Below are 19,041 nucleotides of genomic sequence, written 5' to 3' on the forward strand. Positions count from 1 at the left end.
ACATCAATCTGTGAAATGTTATACAATGTTTTTGTTTTTAAGGAATTCAGTCTTAATGTATGTAAATCATTCGACTTAGTCTTTTCACTAAATTGTATCTCCCGACAGACACAGAGCATCGAGAAGAAAAGGGATGTCGTTATCTGCTGCCTCATTAGCTACCTCGGGGAAAGACAAGAAGATCTTTTTCATGACTGCCATATTGATAACAGATTACTTATTAACTCAAGGGATCCTAATGTTCTTCTCTCCCGTCCTCTCCTATCCCCTGTTCTCCCCTTCTCTATCCATCGTGTCCACTCCCCTCTTTAGATAAACTGAATGTATTGAAAAAGCATCTTAAATAAAATAAAACATGTGTATGCTTTTTCTTTCTTTCTTTTTAACACGTAGGAATGTGAGGATTACACAGACAATATGATGAAGGTGATCGTGATCCACAACATCATGGCTGAGGAGGAGATGTGTCCATTGTGATTGAGGGAAACCAAGTGATGGAGGGATGTGGAAGCTGAACAAAGGCATGTGTACTGCTGATGGGACTGATATATGCCCTCAACCTCGAATATCCGAAGGAGCTGAAGAGCACATCTGACACTTTTCAAAAACTTTTTTTGGAACTTGACGGGGCGAAACTACTGAAAAAGAGAGAAACTCCTCTTTTGCTTCTCTGTTCCATTTGCTTCCTCATCTGTTCCAGCTGATCATATAAAGACTGATTTTCAGATATGATGTCTTCCAGTTCTGCTTTGATTACACTGATCTCAAAGCCCATCTTGAAAAAAAGGGATGTGTAATTGTCCAACATTATTGAAACAACTTTTAAAGTTGTTAGTTTAGAAGTTATAAAACAGGTTCATTACTTGAAATCTTGCTTGAAGCTGTTGTGTTGCACTTTATTCTGTGTTTTTATGGAATAAAAACATTGACATGATGAACCATCTGTCTTTTTTTTGGGGGGGGGGGGGGTACATTTTACCTTATATGAATGTTTATCAACTAATAATAATTAAATTTTATTAGTAATTATCAGGTATTACCAACTAGCAAACAAGAGATAATTTTACCTGATTTCAATGAGTAAGTAGCTGTTGAATAGATACGTAAACATGGGGTAAATTTGACCCAATTTAATTATTTCATAGCTTTTTATTGAAGCTATTTTATACACAATATATTGAATTAAATCTACTCCAAAAAGTCAATGCAAATTGTTACCTCAGATTTATTGGGTAAATTCTATAGATTACTTCTTACAGTGCATATATATTTCAAGGACCTGCTGACGAACGGAGAAATCCTGAAGAGTATAGAGTGGAATTAATGCAACTGCCTTCCTTCTTAAAACTCCATTCATGAACAACACAGCACTGAATCAGTCCATCAACTGTTCAAGCAAAGGTTGACGGCCTGTGGTTGCTCCCAGCGGACAGGTGGACAGGCTGTGCACAGCAGATCGTGCACATTATGGATTGATTGCACAGCAGCACTGCGCTGCACCAGGCTACATCTTCACGATGACCTCTGTTTTCTTCCTTTCAGAAAGACTGATGTTCGGAGGAGGTCACCCAGTCATGTGATGGCTTGATCCCTGTTTTTACACCCACATCCAAATGCCCTTGAGCTAGACACTAAAACTCATTACGCATTGGATGCATCTGTCTGTGAATGAGTGTGTGGGCAGATAAAGGCTTCGAGTGTATAGAATAACATGCACTGAAGCCTTGATTGTGACTTGTAGTGTAATACAATAAAACAAAACCTGTCCTTTGAGGCATTGTGGTAAAACGGTTACGTTTTAGATCATTTAATACAAAAGGGCGGATGATTCCGTGACACCGCTGGGCTATCAGCGCAGCATCTATCAGAACACTGTTGCTACCACTGCAGATGAACTACAGCAGAGTCAGCTCTTTGGCAGCAGCCTCCTCCCCCTCCACACTTATCATGGACCCATCTCACACTGTTCTGTCGCTACACTGAGCATCATCGGTAGGATTTAAACGCGACCTGACGAAATTCCGCGATTTCCATTTTTGGCGTGGACAGCGCTGTGTGCTTCGCTCCAGAGGAGAGGATAAAACTCCTGCTTTTCAGAGAAGCGCAAGACAAAGACATGTATCACTGGCTGCTCTACGTGTTTCTGGGTGTCTGGTAAGTGTGTGTTGATGCAAATGAGCAGCAATGTCTCGATCGGGCAGTTAACACCGACAAACGAATTAAGATAATGGCTGCAGATGTCGCCGCCTCTGCGCTCTGTCCTCGACATAATCCGCTGCGTTTTTCTTGTGGTGGTTTTATAGCAGGATGCTATTTGAGCTGTGGTGTTGGAGGAGACCACAGCTCAAATAATCCTTTTTTGTCAGCAAAACAGTTTGGCTTTCATTTCAGCGTTTTTCTCCGTCGGGTCTAATAGATTTTTATTTGACCTCCATACAGGTTTATTACTGAGAAGGTAATAAACCATAAGGCTTTATCTGTCTTGTTACATCAGTAGAATATCTTGGGGCTCTTCCTGAACACATAGCTGATTATTTAGTTCTTGGACAGACGCAAAAGTCTTCTTATAATCAGGACTTCTGTCACCAAGGTGTAAATTATGTCATGACTCTCTGAATCAACTTCAGCTTTATTAACACAACCCTGGCACCAGTTCTCTGAAACAGTCACTTTAAGGACTTTGTAAGGTAAAAACATATATTTGAGAGAGACTCATCAGTTGATGTACAGCAGACCCAGGTTCAAGGAGCCGCATCCATCTACTGTGACTAGTTGGGGTTTGATAGGAAAGAGAAAAGAAGAAACGAGAGCATAGAGAGACAGAAGATTAAAATTAATGCAGACGCCAAAAGAGGGGAGTGGAGAACTGAATAACTGCTCAATGCATCATTGGAAGTCCTCCAGCATCCTAAAGCCCTTAGCTACAAAAATGAGGCTTGGTCCATAAGTATAGTTAAAAGTATTATTAAAAGGAAGGTTTTAAGCCTTCTCTTAAAAGTAGAGAGGGTGTGTGCGTGTCCGGTAAGTCCTAGCTCGGAGCTTATTCCACAGGAGCCTGATAGCTGAAGGCTCTGCCTCACATTCTACTTTTGGAAACTCACCAAACCAAAAATAAGCCTGAAGTCTAAGAACAAAATGCTTTACTAAGGGGCATGCAATACTAACAGGTCTTTAAGACGTGATATGGCCTGATTATTCAGGACTTTGTATATGAGAAGAATCATTTTACAAACAATTCTGGATTTAACACAGAGTATTAAAAAAGGATATCTATCCCACTCTCTCTCGTTTTGGATCAGCTGAAGTCTTTTCAGGGAACTTTTTTTAACCTGTCCTGTCCAGCAGTTGTAGCAAGCAGATTAATGGTCTAAATGCTTTGTTGTGCCAAACATATTTCCCAACAGGACCAACATAGACTCTCTGTAGGCTCCTCTTGGTAATGTTTTGGTTGTGTTATTATCCATATTATTGTCTGTGTGGATATTAAGCTGGAGCAGGCAGTGGGTCTAGAACAGATTGGCAAAAGATAAGAGAAAAAAGTGGAGAGAGGAAAGAGAGAAAAGAATGGTGATGGGGGAAATCCAGGATGAAGCAAACAGACAATCTGGATCTGTAACAAAGCACTCACAAGCAATACACGACACCTGAAAGACAAAACAGGAAGGTACACAAGCAAATATATATTTTCACTGTGTGTGTGTTGGTGTGTGGGTGCATGTGTGTTTGTGAGTGATAAAGAGAGTGGATGTGAGCGTGTGTTATAAAGCCTATTTGAAAGAAAAAGGTCAGAAATTGCAACAATGGGAACTTTCAGGGAACTTTTAGAAAAGCCTGCTAATAAAAGTCTTTTAAAAGGAGCAGTCTGTAAGAAATCATAGTCGGAATTCTGTGAATTCCAGCCTAGAATTAACAAATGCATGGTCATGTTTCCCAGCAGCCTGAATGAGATAGCTCCAGCTTTAGCAATATTTTAGCAGAGATGACAGACGTCCTGGATATTTGTTTATTCTGGATATTTGTGGCTGTTGCTCAGGTATTAGAACAGGTCACCTACTAATCGGAAGGTTGCTGGATCAATCCCTGTCTGCTCCAGTCTGCATGCCAAATATCCTTGGACAAGATACAAACCCCAAGTTGCTCTTTGATGCATCCATTGGAGTGTGAATCATTGAAGACTCTAGTGGACCCAGGCTCACCCAAACTGGGAGCACTGAAGATTGAAAAGCAACAGAGAAAATAATGAAACAAACAAAAATATGTGTAACAGTTCTGTGGAAGCTCAGGAATTGTGCTTTGCTCTAAAATTGCAATAGTGTTTCTATACCGTTACTCTAACCTGTGAGAAATTTTGCTCAATAAACAACTGCGTTGCACCCCTGTCTTTTTATCTGCTTAATATTGCCAAAAGAGAAGCAATCTGTCTCTGAGTGATACTGAAAAGCTAGTTCGTCCAGTTATTATTTCTAGGCTACTTTAAAAGCCTTCAGTTAATCCAAAACACTGCAGAAAGAGTACTTCCACGGACTAGAAAGAGAGACCACTGAATACCCAGTTTTTCTTCTCTACTGTGTTATATTGAGCCTCCCACTCCAACAGCTTACAGTTATGATTATGATGTTCTTATTGTCTTCAATCAGTGATGAATAGTAAGATGTTCTGGCTTTGTGGAGGGCTTTCTTATAAAGCAGCAAACTATTTCTCCAGGCTAAATGATGATCTTCTGAATTTGTGACACGCCATTTCCTCTCCAGCTCACGAGTCATCAGCTTCAGGCTACGTACTAAGTTCCTACACTTGGCCTTCCACTAAGTCTGCACAAACAACTCTCAACAACTTTTGTACTTATTTTATTCTGAGTGCTCAGTATGCAATTAACTATTAAAGTGATCTAAAATTAATTACAGTCCCCATACCGTTTGCTAGGGATTTATTCATGGATTTATTACTTCCAGGCTGGACGACTGTAATTCATTATTATCAGGATGTCCTAAAAACTCCCTGAAAAGCCTTCAGTTAATCCAAAATGCTGCAGCAAGAGTCCTGACAGGGACTAGAAAGAGAGAGCAGATTTCTCCCATACTCCTATAATATACTACATTAAATCCAGAATAAAATTTAAAATCCTGCTCCTCACATACAAGGTATTGAATAATCAGGCCCCATCTTATCTTGAAGACCTGATAGTACAGCCCAATTGAGCATTTTGCTGCCAGACTGGTGACTTACTTGTGCTTCTTAGGGTTAAAAGTAGAATGGGAGGCAGAGCCTTCCACAAACAAACCCTGACAGGCACACCTGTGAAAGGAAACCATCTCAGGTGACGACATCATGAAGCTCACTGAGAGAAGGCTGAGGGTTGGCAGCGCTGTCAACAAAGCAAAGGGCAGCTGCTTACAGGAATCTGAAATATAAGACATTTTTATCCATTTTTCTTTGCTGCATAATTCCTTATATCTTGTGTCATATGTTTAATGTCCTCAGTGTGTACCTACAATGTAGAAAGTAGTAAAAATAAAGAACCAACCAATAAATGAGAAGGTGTGTCCAAATGTTTTGCTGGTAGTATATATATATATATGTGTGTGTGTGTGTGTGTGTGTGTGTGTGTGTTTGATTTTTACAATGTTTTCTCTTCCACAGTTCAGCTATTGGACCCAGTAAACAGGACGAAGAGGACTATGAAGATGTGCCCATAAATAAGACCTGGGTGTTATCACCAAAGGTCTATGAGAGCGATGTAACGCTGATCCTTAATAAACTGCTGCAAGGTTATGACAACAAACTACGGCCTGACATTGGAGGTATATCACTTCAATTTAGCTGACCTAAATTCACAATTATAGTTATCTTAAGGGACTTTTCATTGTATGATAAAGATATTACAACATTAAGTCATGTAACACTGTGTGGCAGGCAGAGCTTGGACCCAAATGCACTTAGAAACAAAGGGAGTAACTAAAGAAGGCAACTTTATTTGCTCTAACACCATACTACAAACAAAAATACAAAAAGACAGAAACAACCAAAAAACTAGAGAACTAGTGACAGAGAACTAGGAGGCTCAGAGGTTATGAGGGGAAATACAGAGTTCACAGGAGACATGGGAACACACGACAAACAGGGCGACATGACAACGAGCAGGAGACTGAGGACTTAAATACACACAGGATAATGAGAGGATGGGCAACAGGTGGAAACAGAGCTGGGGTTGATACAGACCAACAGGACAGGGGGAAGAAAACAGGATACAGTGTACGCAGGACAAGAGACTGTCAAAATAAAACAGGAAGTACGATAAACAAAGACTAAGACACACAGGCAGGACAGTGAGAGCCGGGGGAAAAAGACAGACATGACTGACTGAGAAGACAGAAAGGGAACACCAAACACGGAGACAGGAGATAAACAACATGAAGACAAGGCTGACTAAACACAGGACTGAGGGAGGAAGAACTCTAAGATTACTAAGAACCGAAGGCCATGAACCTCAGAATCACATAGAATATTCTTAATAAGCAGTAATGTCCAGAAACACTGGATCCAAGACCCAGAACCATGACAATTATAGAGTGATTAAGTCTGCACTGCATGGTTCCATAAGTATTTAGATAGACTCTTATGAATTCAGATTTAATAATAAACATTTGCATACTGTACTGATGACAAAAACATATTATTTTCTTTATTTTTCAATTAAAAGTTCAGTAAGAGTAACGAGTCACCTCATTACTGTTACTAAGTAAAGTCTGTGAAGAATGCTCGGCAATATAGTTCACCAAATAATGTCGCTCTGCATATGAACTTGTGTCCTGTCGTGAGTATCAGCTCCCCTTTGGCTTCTCTCTGTCAGGTTGTGCAGAGTTGATCTTCAGGGCAGTTTTGAACTTTTGGAATAATAGTATTATTGTATTATTCTATACAATATCAAGCGCCTTGAGGCCACTGTTGTTGTGATTTGGTGCTATATAAATAAAATTGAATTGAACTGAATTGAATTGAAAATAGCAACAACAGAAGGTATTTTGGTCTGTGATTTAACAGATATGCGTGGTCTATGCACCTGTCACTGATTCACTGATGTTTTCCTAAATTAGTTCTGCGATATTATCAAAGAGACGGCGATCCCTCGGCTCATCTTTCATCTTATGCAAACACGAGAGTTGCTGTTTAGAGTTAAATTAAGACACATCTTAGAAAAGGTCAAATAATTTTCCATCATTTCTGCAATTCTGACCACACTTTCAGTAAACATAACTTCACCCCCACCTCCAAATCAATGATGTGCAGTATATCTCTCTGTTGTGTTTCAGTGAGGCCCACAGTGATTGAAACAGCTGTGTATGTCAACAGCATTGGACCAGTGGACCCTATCAACATGGTAAGCCTGCCTCTCAACATATCTCTAGATTCTTTATCCAGGGTTACTGAATGTCTTTACAAACCTGAACAGTATCTGGACAACTTGTATTCATTCTACAGTTTGAATGCTCTTTCAAAGAAGTCCCCTAACAGTATTAGTGTTTCCATGGCTTTCAACTTCAACCCACAGAGGAAGAGTCCTCCTTGTTGAAAACGCTGTTTAAATAAAGTGAAATGTGGTCCACAGTGCCAACAATTTATTAAGGGGAAATCTCAATATTTAAGATTGTAATTGATTTAATTATTTAGCACTTTTAACACTTATTTAATGAATGTTGATCATTTGATTTCACTCTCTATGGTCAACGTGTCATCAAAGTCATTCAAAGGCATTTGAACAAACTTTTGTCATTTTTATAACATCTCAGTGAAAAAAGAGAAGTGATAAGAGAACATCTGAGTCAAATATGCAACACATTATAGAGGTGGCCAAAGCAAATTCTTCTAGTAACTGTTTAAAAATTGTTCTGGTTTGTTTGCATGATTTCCAAAATCTGTTGCAGGAATACACAATTGACATCTTCTTTGCCCAGACATGGTATGACAGCCGTCTGAAGTTCAATAGCTCAATGAAGCTGCTCATGCTCAACAGTAACATGGTAGGCAAAATATGGATTCCTGACACATTCTTCCGGAATTCCCGAAAATCAAATGCCCACTGGATCACTACTCCCAACCGCCTCCTTAGGTTGTGGAGCAATGGGAGAGTCATGTACACATTAAGGTAGGACAGTTTGCTAACGTCTTTGAAAGTATTTGTCATTTGTGCAGCTTTAGTGTGTACATCTGCTTTTTGTCATGTAGTTCTCTTTTAAGTGAATCCAATTTGTCAAAGTCTGATAGTTTTTTATGTATTTACGCTCTTAAATAAAGACGAGACATACGCTGACTTTAATACTATTAGGCAGGGAAAAACAATTCCGACATATTATTTTTTTCTGACATAATTCTGTTTCTGTCAGGTTGACTATAAATGCGGAGTGTTACCTTAAGCTGCATAACTTTCCAATGGATGAGCACTCGTGTCCACTGGAGTTTTCAAGCTGTAGGTGGTCAAACCTATTCCCCTCTCATTGTTGAGTCTGTCATCTCAACTGCAGTTTCTGTAATTTATCAGAAAATCATACCGACTAAGCCTTTATTCGCCCTCTCCTTGCCCAACGCCCCATCTGCTTGAGGCTGGCCACTTTAAGCTTGTGCCAATCTATCATCTACTTCACCAGGAGAGAGAGGGGAAGCCACACAGTCCCATTTCTTGGACAGACTTAATGAATTGTGCACTTTTCTGTGCTGTCATGTTGTCCGTTTCATCCTTCATTTGTCACTTGCATTGTGCTTTGGCTGCTCATCTCTTATTGTTGTCTCGATCTTCTTCGTAGTTTCGCTTCTTCCATGCTAGAAGAAGGACAAACGCATTACAGACATTTGGTGTAAAAACAGCTTTTCATGCTTTTTTTGTTTATCTTGTTGTGACAATGTTAATGAAGTCTGAGCATGTCAATGCAAATAAAAGTTGATATTTGCTTTTATCTTAATCGGAGCCATTGTATTTCCTAAACATAGGCCTTTCTTAAGCTTTATTAACATGCAACCCATAACCTTAGAAGTATTAGAACAACATCCTTAAATATGCATTTGCTCAGGTGGAGCACTCATTTGTACTTTCTTGTCAAAAACACAGTAATTTACAGTTATGCTTATGTTTGGGCTGTAGATGGTTATCCTAAAAACGAGATCATGTATCGGTGGCAGAGACGAGCAGTAGAGGTGGCGGACCAGCGGTACTGGAGACTCTACCAGTTTGCCTTTGTGGGGTTGAGGAACACCTCTGATGTCGCACACACGCAATCAGGTTAGAGACTGTAACCAAGTTCACTATCATAGTATCAATGTTGACTTTAATCTTATGCTACAAGCTGTCGTTGTTTTACGAAAGCAGAGAGTCAACATTATCACGTGAATTTGCTTTTGCCCTTCATTTATTAAACTTTCAGGGGAATATGTCATCATGACAATCTTTTTTGACCTGAGTCGGAGAATGGGTTACTTCACCATCCAGACCTACATCCCCTGCAGCATGATTGTGGTTTTATCCTGGGTCTCCTTCTGGATTAACAAGGACGCCGTCCCAGCACGAACATCTCTAGGTTTGATCATTTAATTCAGGCACAGATAAAATCAGGCTGTAAATGTTTCTGTAAATTACTGTAATATCCCTTAATCTTTGAAATATTTCTATATAATGAGCTGTAATCAGCTTCTGAATATTCTTACTATAAATTATACAGCACACATTATGGTTTGTGATATCTGAAAGTTGAGGGTTAAGTATCCTCCCTGTGATGGTGTCACTGGTTTAAGGTATGCAGGACTATGAAAGGAAGATTGCATACTCTCTGCCCAATAAATAAACGTAACCTTATTTTTCACAATCAGTCAGTCTTAAATTGAAAGTTGTTTACTGCGTTGCTTTTTCAGTGGAGTAAGTGTTTCATCACTGCTCATACCAGCGTTCCTCCCTGTCCAGCACATCCTCATCATTGATAGACCCGGCCATACGAGGTCGTGCTCTGTGTCGCGTCATAGCCAGAGGTCGTTCGGTTTCCTGAGTGTAGAAGTTACAGCATACACTCTATTCTCTGGGTCTTTTTGATATGATGCCTTCTTCTGTGCTCACTGCGTCTATGGGGATGGTGTTCGCCCACCCAATGTATATTCCAGTGGACGATGAGAGTCAAAACTTAAAACCTGATCTATAGATCGCCTTGAGGCGACTGCTGTTGTGATTTGGAGCTATATAAATAAAATTGAATTGAATTAACAGGTGAAGATGGCAAAAGTACACATATGCTGTACTTAAGTAGAAGTACTAGTGTAAAAATATACTCCAGTAAAAGTATTTTTTGTATTTTTACTGGACTCCTTGTCTCCCTGCTCAGACCAGCAGGATGCTGGTCTGAGCAGGGAGACAAGGAGGCCGTTTATGTGGAAAGACTGATCAATGGCTGCTCTGAGAATAGTACCCACAGACATTGATCAATGGTTATGGCAATTTGTATATTAAGGATCATGAAACTGACCTCATGGCCCGTGTTAGTCACGTGTTAGTCACTGGTGCCAGTTTGGTAATTATGCAGATTTACTTTTTTTAAGGCTGGGAAGACCTGCAGTCAGCCGAGACTAAAGAAGTCATCGAATGCATGATGGAACCACTGAAAATGCTGCTTCATGTTGAACAGAATCAGCTTTCTGTCTTGTATGCTTCCACTCTTGCTATGCTAATTCTTTAGAAACTTTGGAAGCTTTGTGGTAAACTCAGTTAATATTATTTCACTTCCCCTGTCTCTTACCAGCATCATGTGTACCATGTGCTCGTGAGGAGGAGCATTCACAGTGATATAGTAAAAGGACACAATAGTGACTGAACACTCAGCTATTACATATAAATTAGGTGAATAACATATATATGTTTTTATTTTTCCTTTTCTTTATCCTGTCATAATTTAGATGACTAACGAAAACTAATTAAACCAAATAAATGAATATTTGTTATGTTTTACTTTGGACAAAGTTAGAAAACAATGTCCAAGTAAAGGCTGATGTTGCCATACACATTAAAAAATATTACTTGTCTGTTCTGCAACGTAGAAGTTTCCTTTATGTCTTTAAGTCTTACGAGGTGCTGCTGCTTATACTGCTGCAATTCTTCCATTCAAGTCAAGCTAAAACAAACAAGTCCAACATTGAAACCACCTTGTGTTTATGTGTTCATGAATATTTGTAGGACTGATATTCTACCACTAAATTTGTCTCAATCCATTTAGGCATCACCACAGTGCTTACCATGACGACTCTCAGTACCATCTCCAGGAAGTCCCTGCCAAAGGTTTCCTACATCACCGCCATGGACCTTTTTGTCTCTGTCTGCTTCATCTTCACCTTTGCTGCTCTTATGGAGTATGGCACTCTGCACTATTTCACCAGCAACAGACAGACAAAGAAGTCTAAAGCCAGCAACACACAGGTACCAGATTTTTATTTGATCCCTTCTTCATTAAAGAGCCACAGCATCGAGTACTAACACGGGGAAATGACTGTGTGTGTTCCCTCTACAGCAGAAAGCATCAAGCATGGTGAATATCCGACCCGGCCCGTCGCTGTTGCAGATGAATAACATTGTACCCTATCATGGGGAGGATGATTATGCTTATGAGTGTTTAGATGGAAAAGACTGTGCCAGCTTCTTCTGCTGCTTTGACGACTGCCGTTCAGGTGCCTGGCGTGAAAACAGGATGCACGTGCGAGTTTCCAAGATCGATTCTTATTCACGAATATTCTTTCCTACTGCTTTTGGCCTTTTCAATCTGGTTTATTGGATAGGTTATTTATATTTATAAAACTGGCACCTCAAAGGACAACCGGAGTGTATCATATACTAAATTTCCCAGAGACTGAGCTACTTGTATATAGTTAGAAATAGGGGGTAGTCATTTTAACGGCTTACTGTTACCAGCCGTCCGATTTCAGCAAGATGCAAAAGTCAAAATAGGAAAAGAACCCTGAATTTCATTGAAACTATAGTTGTGGACATTTGGAATTACATCAAATGTTTGCACAGGTTAAACTCGAGAGAACACGGAGGAGTTTTTGGCGTCACTTTTTAATATAGTTTGTTTATTCCTTGCCACTCTGCTATTGACATTGTAAAGTAGGAAGAAGAAGGTGCATTGTAGCTGTAATATATAATGGCAAACTATTAGATTTTTTAACTCTTTTAGAAAAGCCAGTAGCTCTTATTATATAACTAACCTGATTGTGAGCAGGTCAGCAGCCAATATTTGAAATATCAGCAGTGTGTTTGAGAAATGTCTGGTCCTATTGGTCATTAGAAATGACCACGGAGCGTGTCGTTAAATAGCTGAAAAACTGGAGCATCAACTGGACCAGCTTCTGCTCAGAATCTAGGAAGGATAAATTTGTAGTATTGGCCAAACGTTGAGTTGTCGAGAAGCGGTGGTTTTTACAGAGGCCTGATTTTATATTATAACATCATAAAGATGATGCACTGCTGAAGGCACAATTCTGAATTTAAACGAAGATACAAACTAGACTTGCATTTCCTTTTATACATTTTTGCTGCGTATAAAACACAGTGTGACTTTTGCCGCATGACAAAGAGCAAAGTGTACTGAAGCGTTTTCAGTAATGTTGTCTTAGAGTTACAACATTTTCAACAACATTTTAATGGCAGCTTTCAACAATTTAAGATTTTTACTTAAAGCTTGCTTTGTTTCATATTTTTCCTCAGAAATGACAGAGGCTCATAAATCTTGTAGCTATGTATTTTGCAGTGAGGTAGAAAGCACTATTCACCATATATCACTGTTTAAGTCACGCCAGTGGAAATTTGGACTCCTGTTCTCAAAATTATGATCTTAATATTTTGGCTAAAATCATTCATCGTGCTCAGCACCAACAGAAAAATGTCAGATGGAGAAGAGGAAAGAGAAGGCGGTGCCTTTGCTTGAAGATTCACTGTTAAAGAACTATTTTTGGATTCAGTGTTGCTACTTAAAATAGCCACATCAAAAAACAGGGACTCACATCCACAGAAATAACAGACTTGAAATCACTCTGCAGTTTGTTCATTAAAATTTAATTGGGATAGCTACAGTGAGGAGTGACAGCAAAGGGAAGTCAGATTCAAACCCAGACCTCTAAGCCATGCGGAGTATGGTCACCTTACCGCAGCGCTGCAGTTTTAATTTGCGACAAATAATGTAAATCATGAAGCTCAAACTTTGTTTTTAAAAGGGCTCAGTACTACGCAATTGTGATGATGTTAGCCAGTGTTAAGATAAGTTCTAGTATTGGATTTTATATAAACAATGACTGTGTATACTAATACATTTAGGATTGGGTAATTTCCTACTGTTTAACAAATGTGCAAACACAAAGTGCTGAAATGAACCCACAGCATTATGAAAAAATACCGAGAATTACATGTAACTGTTGAAGGACACAGCTTTCATTCCTAAAAATACTCATTCTTAATAAATGTACTAGTTATGGTTTAAGGAGCTCCAAAGACTACAATGACCTGGATGACTGAGAACCTTCACAGATATACTAGTTATGCTAGCGCATACTATGTGTCTGCATAGAACTGGTAAAGCATTATTTTAAAAAGAGATTAAAACAAAGGTCAGATTCAATTCAGTTTCATTCATGAAGCGCGAAATTACAACAACAGTCGCTTTATATTGCTAAGCAGACCATTCTTATTCTTTAAAACGTCAGACTTGGAGATAATATGAAGAGATATGCTACAAACTTTCCCATAAGAAAACTACAGATAATAGTTTAGTACATTTTCAGATACACCAAAGAAACATTAAATGACATTTAGTAGAATACTGTGTATAAATGTTACACTTTAGTTTCTTTGCATAAATTCTGTGCATGTCTTGTTTTGCTGTGTGTGTGTGTGTCTGGGGGGGGGCTGCAAATGTAATCAGGTCTCCATGCACAGTAGTCTTAACCTTGCCCATAGCATTTCCTTATAGCCATAACACAGTTGTTCTGACATAGGTGACATGAAGATGATTTACTCGCTCGAAGGTCATTCTAGACATGTCATTCTCAAAGAAGAAAAAGAAGTGGTAAACTATGCAAACATTGACAGTGTAGTTATTGTTAAAGTGTGTTCATTTCTAGTTAACCGTCACTGATCGAACCAAATTATGTAAAATTAGAATTACTGCAATTATTAGTATTAACAAAACAGTAAATAATTAGATAACAGATCATTAGTAATGACGTTTGAGCTCTTAAACCAAAAATCAAGCAGAAGTCTCTGATCTTCTATAGCAGTCAAATATGTCATTTTTGCTGATTCAGGTCAAAATAATTAAAAGCTGAAACACATTCAGATGAAAGAATGCAGTGTAGAAGTTGATGCAGCCTTACAATCCTGTTACTGTACCAAAAGGAAATGACATATACATGGTTTACAAAACTGTGGCCTGACTCTCATCATGACAGTGCTTTTAAATACCACAGATTGCATTTCAATATAGTGCTGATGAGATAAAATTATATTTTGCTTTTGATTACTAATCATTCATAAAAAAAAAATGTGCATTTTGTCAAAGCTGTGTCTTTAGTGTTAGCACTGATAGCTTGTCTATGGCGAGATAGGGTCTACAAAATGTGAAGGTCTGTCATTCGCCACAGCTTCAACACGCCCCTCTTGTAACTTAAGATGATTCCAATGTTTTTTATTTATTAAAACAAATATAACAAATGTTTATTGCTTACAAATACCTGGAATGATTACCTAAATATTTGCTCTAATGATTGAATAATATTTTCCACAGCATTGTTTTGTAAAGTAGCTCATTTAAAAAAAAAAGTGCTGTTTTCATTCAGCCCAGAAACCTCAAAGCATGTTGTGTGATCATGAGCACTGTGAGAGGAAGACTGGTATAGCGCTATATGTTCATTCTACTCAAGCCATATTAACACATCTAGCACACATCTGTGATACAGTGCCATTCTCTGTAATTGTTGCTCATACTGTATTGTGGCTACTATCTCAATACACTGTGACAAAATAAATCAGTGCCTAAAAACGGTTCCAATGGTTTTACATGACTGGATGTTGAAAACCTCACTAATGTTTATCATGTGAAAATCTGTCAGTCAGCATTAACCATGTTTTTTCAATCAGTATTTCATAGCCTGCCACTGAACTCGTGTATTTATTCCAGTCACACAATTACTTTTAGCCATGCTTCTTGTGATAGTTAACAACTTGTTGTTTATGCAATTGAACATTTTGTTGATGATATTCCTTATATAAAATTGTTTATCTATTTTCTTTTAAACTTGTCCTGTCCGGCAGTTTTAGCAAGCACACTTCTGGACTTTGTTGTGTCATACACATTTGCTTTGCCAAGAGGAGCGCTATAGACTCTGGGTTCCTCTTGTTAATCTTATTTTATCTTGTTATTCACATTATTATCTCAAAGTCTTATTATGCCAAAGGTGACGGGTGGTGAGGGCCAAAACAAGAAGGAGAAAGAATAAAAATCAGGATCTATACAAAAATCTTTGCTCCGTTAACCTGACTTCAGCCCAGGAAGCCTTAAGCATTGGTTTTCGTCTTTACCTGTTCTGGCTCAACTGGGTCCTTCTCTGCAGTTCACTGTGGAGGTCGATGCTTCAGGTTCTGGGGTAGATGCAGTGTTGTCCCAGAGAATGATTGATAAAATGCAGCCCTGTGCTTTCTTTTCTCATCGCCTGTTTCCCACAGAACACAGTTATAATGTGGGGGACCAAGAACTGCCGGTGATGAAGCTGGCACTGGAACAATGGAGGGACTGGCTTGAGGGAGGTGAACGTCTCTGTGATGTTTGGACTGATCACCTGGCATATGTCCCAACAGCAATAGGATTAAACACATCATGATCCTTTTCCACCCAGGCTTCTGGAATACTGGAATACTAAGCCAGATGCTCTCTCCTGCCAGTTCACAATCTTGGAACCCCACCCACCCAATGGAGAATGAACTGATCCTCCCAGCCCGGTGCATCATTGGATCCCTCACCTGGGAGATCGAGTCTCTGGTTGGCACAGCAAAGCAAAAAGAGCAGGAGGGCCTCCTAATCATGTGTTTGTTCTTTCAGATTTTGCCTGCCGATTCCATTTGTCCAGTTGCCTTCCCTTGGCTTGTCTAGGCTTCTCCACTTCCTTGTCGGTTGCTCACCTGTAAGAGATCAGCTGATTAGCTCACCCGTTGCTCATGAGGTTATTATTCTGGCCTCTTAAGACTGAAGCAAACAGTCAGTCATCATCAGATCATTGTGTGAGGCCTCAGTCATGTAGGGTTTGCTTGATTTCTGCCAGTCTAGTACTGGAATTAACCTGTTTCTGTGTATACTTCTCAGCATTTTCTGATCCCTGTAAGCTTTTGTGACTGATTGCATGTCTTTGGACAACCTGTAAAATCTTTGTCATCTCTCTGATGATGTCACAGCATCACAGACAATGGTTTTCTTTGTCCACTTAGTCTATAAATAAACAGGTTAGGTCCATCATTCTGTTGGTTTCTTGACAAGTTCAGGTGGTTGAGACATCTAGGGTGGGTCTTAGGTGAGGTGTTTTGGAAATATAAACCCTGGAAGAAGCTCAAGAAATGCTGGAGAGATTATGTGTCATGGTTCACATAATCTCTCCAGCATCTCTCAGTGTCTTACCAGAAGAAGTGGAGAAGATGACTTTGAGGAGGGAGGTCTGGGCATCTCTGCTTAGAATGCTCATCCCGCAGCCATGAGCCAGCTTTGATAAGTCAGACAAAGGAACAGCATCAAACTGACCAGCAATGGCAGCAGTGTCTTGCTGGAAAAGCTTCTCAATTGCTTCTCAAAGGGACTGCCACATTAACGGCTCCAGTGAGAGAAATTTAATTCAGTTCAAATAATGCCAAATCAGCTACTTATTGGAAGGTTGGTGGTTCAATCCTTGGCTTCCCCAGCCTGCATGCCAAATATCCTGGGGCAAGATACGAACCCCAAGTTGCCGTCCGATGCGTTCATCGGAGTGTGAATGTTGGTTAGTTTGCACTTGAGTTTAGAAGTGATGTATGAGTGGGTGTGAATGGGTGTATGCGGCATGTTGCGCTTTGAGAACTCCAGGAGAGTAGGAAAGCGCTATATAAGAATCAGACCCCAGTATGTGAGGCTGCGGGACTGTGTGTCTGAGGTGGTAGTCTGTAGCACGGGGGCCCCACAAGGAACAGTGCTCGCCCCTTTCCTCTTCACCCCGTACACTGCAGACTTCAGTTATAACACGGACACTTGCCATCTCCAGAAATTCTCGGATGGCACCGTCATTGTGGCCCGGGTGTCGGAGGGAAACGAACTGGAATACAGGGGGGGTCATCAACGACTTCGTCAGTTGATGCAAACAGAACCATCTTCGCATCAATGCCAGCATGATGAAGGAGCTGGTGACTGACTTCTGCAAGAAGCCACCTCCTATTACACCAGTGAACATCCAGGGTTTGGACATTGAAACGGTGGAGGAGTACAAATACCTGGGTGTTCACCTCAGTAACAAACTGGACTGGTCCACAAACACACTTTACAAAAAGGGTCTAAGTCGTCTCCACCTGCTACGGCGGCTGAGATCCTTCGGGGTGAACAGGACACTCCTAAGGACGTTTTACGACACTGTGGTGGCGTCTGCTATTTCTATGCTGTGGTCTGCTGGAGTGGTGGAATGGCAGAGAGGGACGGGGGGGAACTCAACAAACTGGTCAGGAGCACTGAGCAGCTCGTTCAGCAGTAGACTTTTGCACCCACAGTGTAGGAAGGAGCGCTACCGCAGGTCATTCTTACCAGCAGCTGTCAGACTAAATTACACAGTTTAACATGGTCATCCTACTCATTAGCTTGTTTCACTGTATATTTTATATATAGTTATGTACAGTTTTTCTATACATATTCTGTACATTGTTACCTGTATGTACGAACTTCAATTGCTTATGTAAATAGGACCACCTTGTGTCTTCCTTTTATATTTTATATTCCCCTTGCTATAAAAGCTGTGTAACACCCACATTTCTCATCTGTGGGATAATAAAGGTTTATTCTATTCTACTACCAGTCAGAAGTTTGGACACACCTTCTCATTTAATGGGTTTTCTGTATTTTCATGAATAATTACATTGAAGGCATCAAACTACGAATGAACCCATGGGGAATTATGCAGTAAACAAAAAACTGTGAAATAACTCAAAACATGCTTCATATTTTAGATTATTTTGCTTTGATTCTGCTTTGCACACTCTTGGCATTCTCTTGATGAGCTTTATGATTTCGTCACCTGAAATGGTTTTCCAACAGTCTTGAAGGAGTTCCCAGAGATGCTGAGCACTTGTTGGCCTCTTACTTGTGGTTGCTAGCATATTTAAAAGTTGTAATGGGAACCAGTTGGATTCAGAGGAAGAGACACCCTCTTTACTTTTAAGATTAGGTTTAAAACTTATAGTTTTAGCTTCTAGTTAGGGCAACACTGGCAACACCTAGGCCAAGTGTTTTTGACCCATTAACACCATTTTTTTGGGTCATTTGCTGGTTTGCTCTTTAAACAAATTATGTAAATCAACAAAGGCAGCTACACATCAGTCTGGGGTCCTCTTCTTTGCTCTCCCAAAGGCAATAAATTCCTCTCCCTTTGGTTGACACCACTGGCTACATGGGACAGAGCAGCAGTGTATCATATCATATCGTTTGATTTTATTTATGTGTTTCCCAAAGTCCAACAGACAGAACCAATATCAATGATAAAACCTTATCATTGATACATTTTAAAAATAGTCTTCAAATTTACTTAAAAAACACAGATTCAGTTCAACTGATCATCTTGTTACATTACACTATTCTGCTGGTAAACATCAACTGTAGAATCACTGTGAACATCGTCTGGTAGGGGTACACAAGACCACTTAGACCAAGATCATGACATATATGCTGACATTATATTGTGATTCTGTCTTCCCATATGGTGATATCAATGTTCAGGTATAAATGTGTAGTTTTGTATGTATCAATATAT

At 39.7% G+C, this 19,041-nt stretch overlaps 1 protein-coding gene across 4 annotated transcripts; it reads left to right on the forward strand.

The window, feature by feature from the left end:
* The first annotated feature begins 1,825 nt into the window (after positions 1 to 1,825).
* On the forward strand, positions 1,826 to 18,479 carry gabrg1 (gamma-aminobutyric acid type A receptor subunit gamma1). Of its 4 annotated transcripts, none has more exons than XM_084914332.1 (10): positions 1,826 to 2,154; positions 5,641 to 5,801; positions 7,311 to 7,378; positions 7,923 to 8,143; positions 8,382 to 8,464; positions 9,134 to 9,271; positions 9,414 to 9,566; positions 11,244 to 11,443; positions 11,538 to 11,552; positions 15,737 to 18,479. In XM_084914332.1, exons 1-10 carry the CDS (start codon positions 2,117 to 2,119, stop codon positions 15,773 to 15,775), a joined length of 1,116 nt encoding a protein of 371 aa, XP_084770458.1. In that variant the 5' UTR covers positions 1,826 to 2,116; the 3' UTR covers positions 15,776 to 18,479. The 4 variants fall into 4 exon arrangements, with proteins under 4 accessions (XP_084770458.1, XP_084770457.1, XP_084770456.1 ...); XM_084914331.1 differs by having other exon boundaries at positions 1,827 to 2,154; positions 11,535 to 11,552; XM_084914330.1 differs by lacking the exon at positions 15,737 to 18,479 and having other exon boundaries at positions 1,827 to 2,154; positions 11,538 to 15,056.
* The last annotated feature ends 562 nt before the right edge of the window (positions 18,480 to 19,041 follow it).

This window comes from Perissodus microlepis, chromosome 19 (genome assembly GCF_051167445.1).
Source record: "Perissodus microlepis isolate ML-2025 ecotype Zambia chromosome 19, ASM5116744v1, whole genome shotgun sequence".
Lineage (NCBI taxonomy): Eukaryota > Metazoa > Chordata > Actinopteri > Cichliformes > Cichlidae > Perissodus > Perissodus microlepis.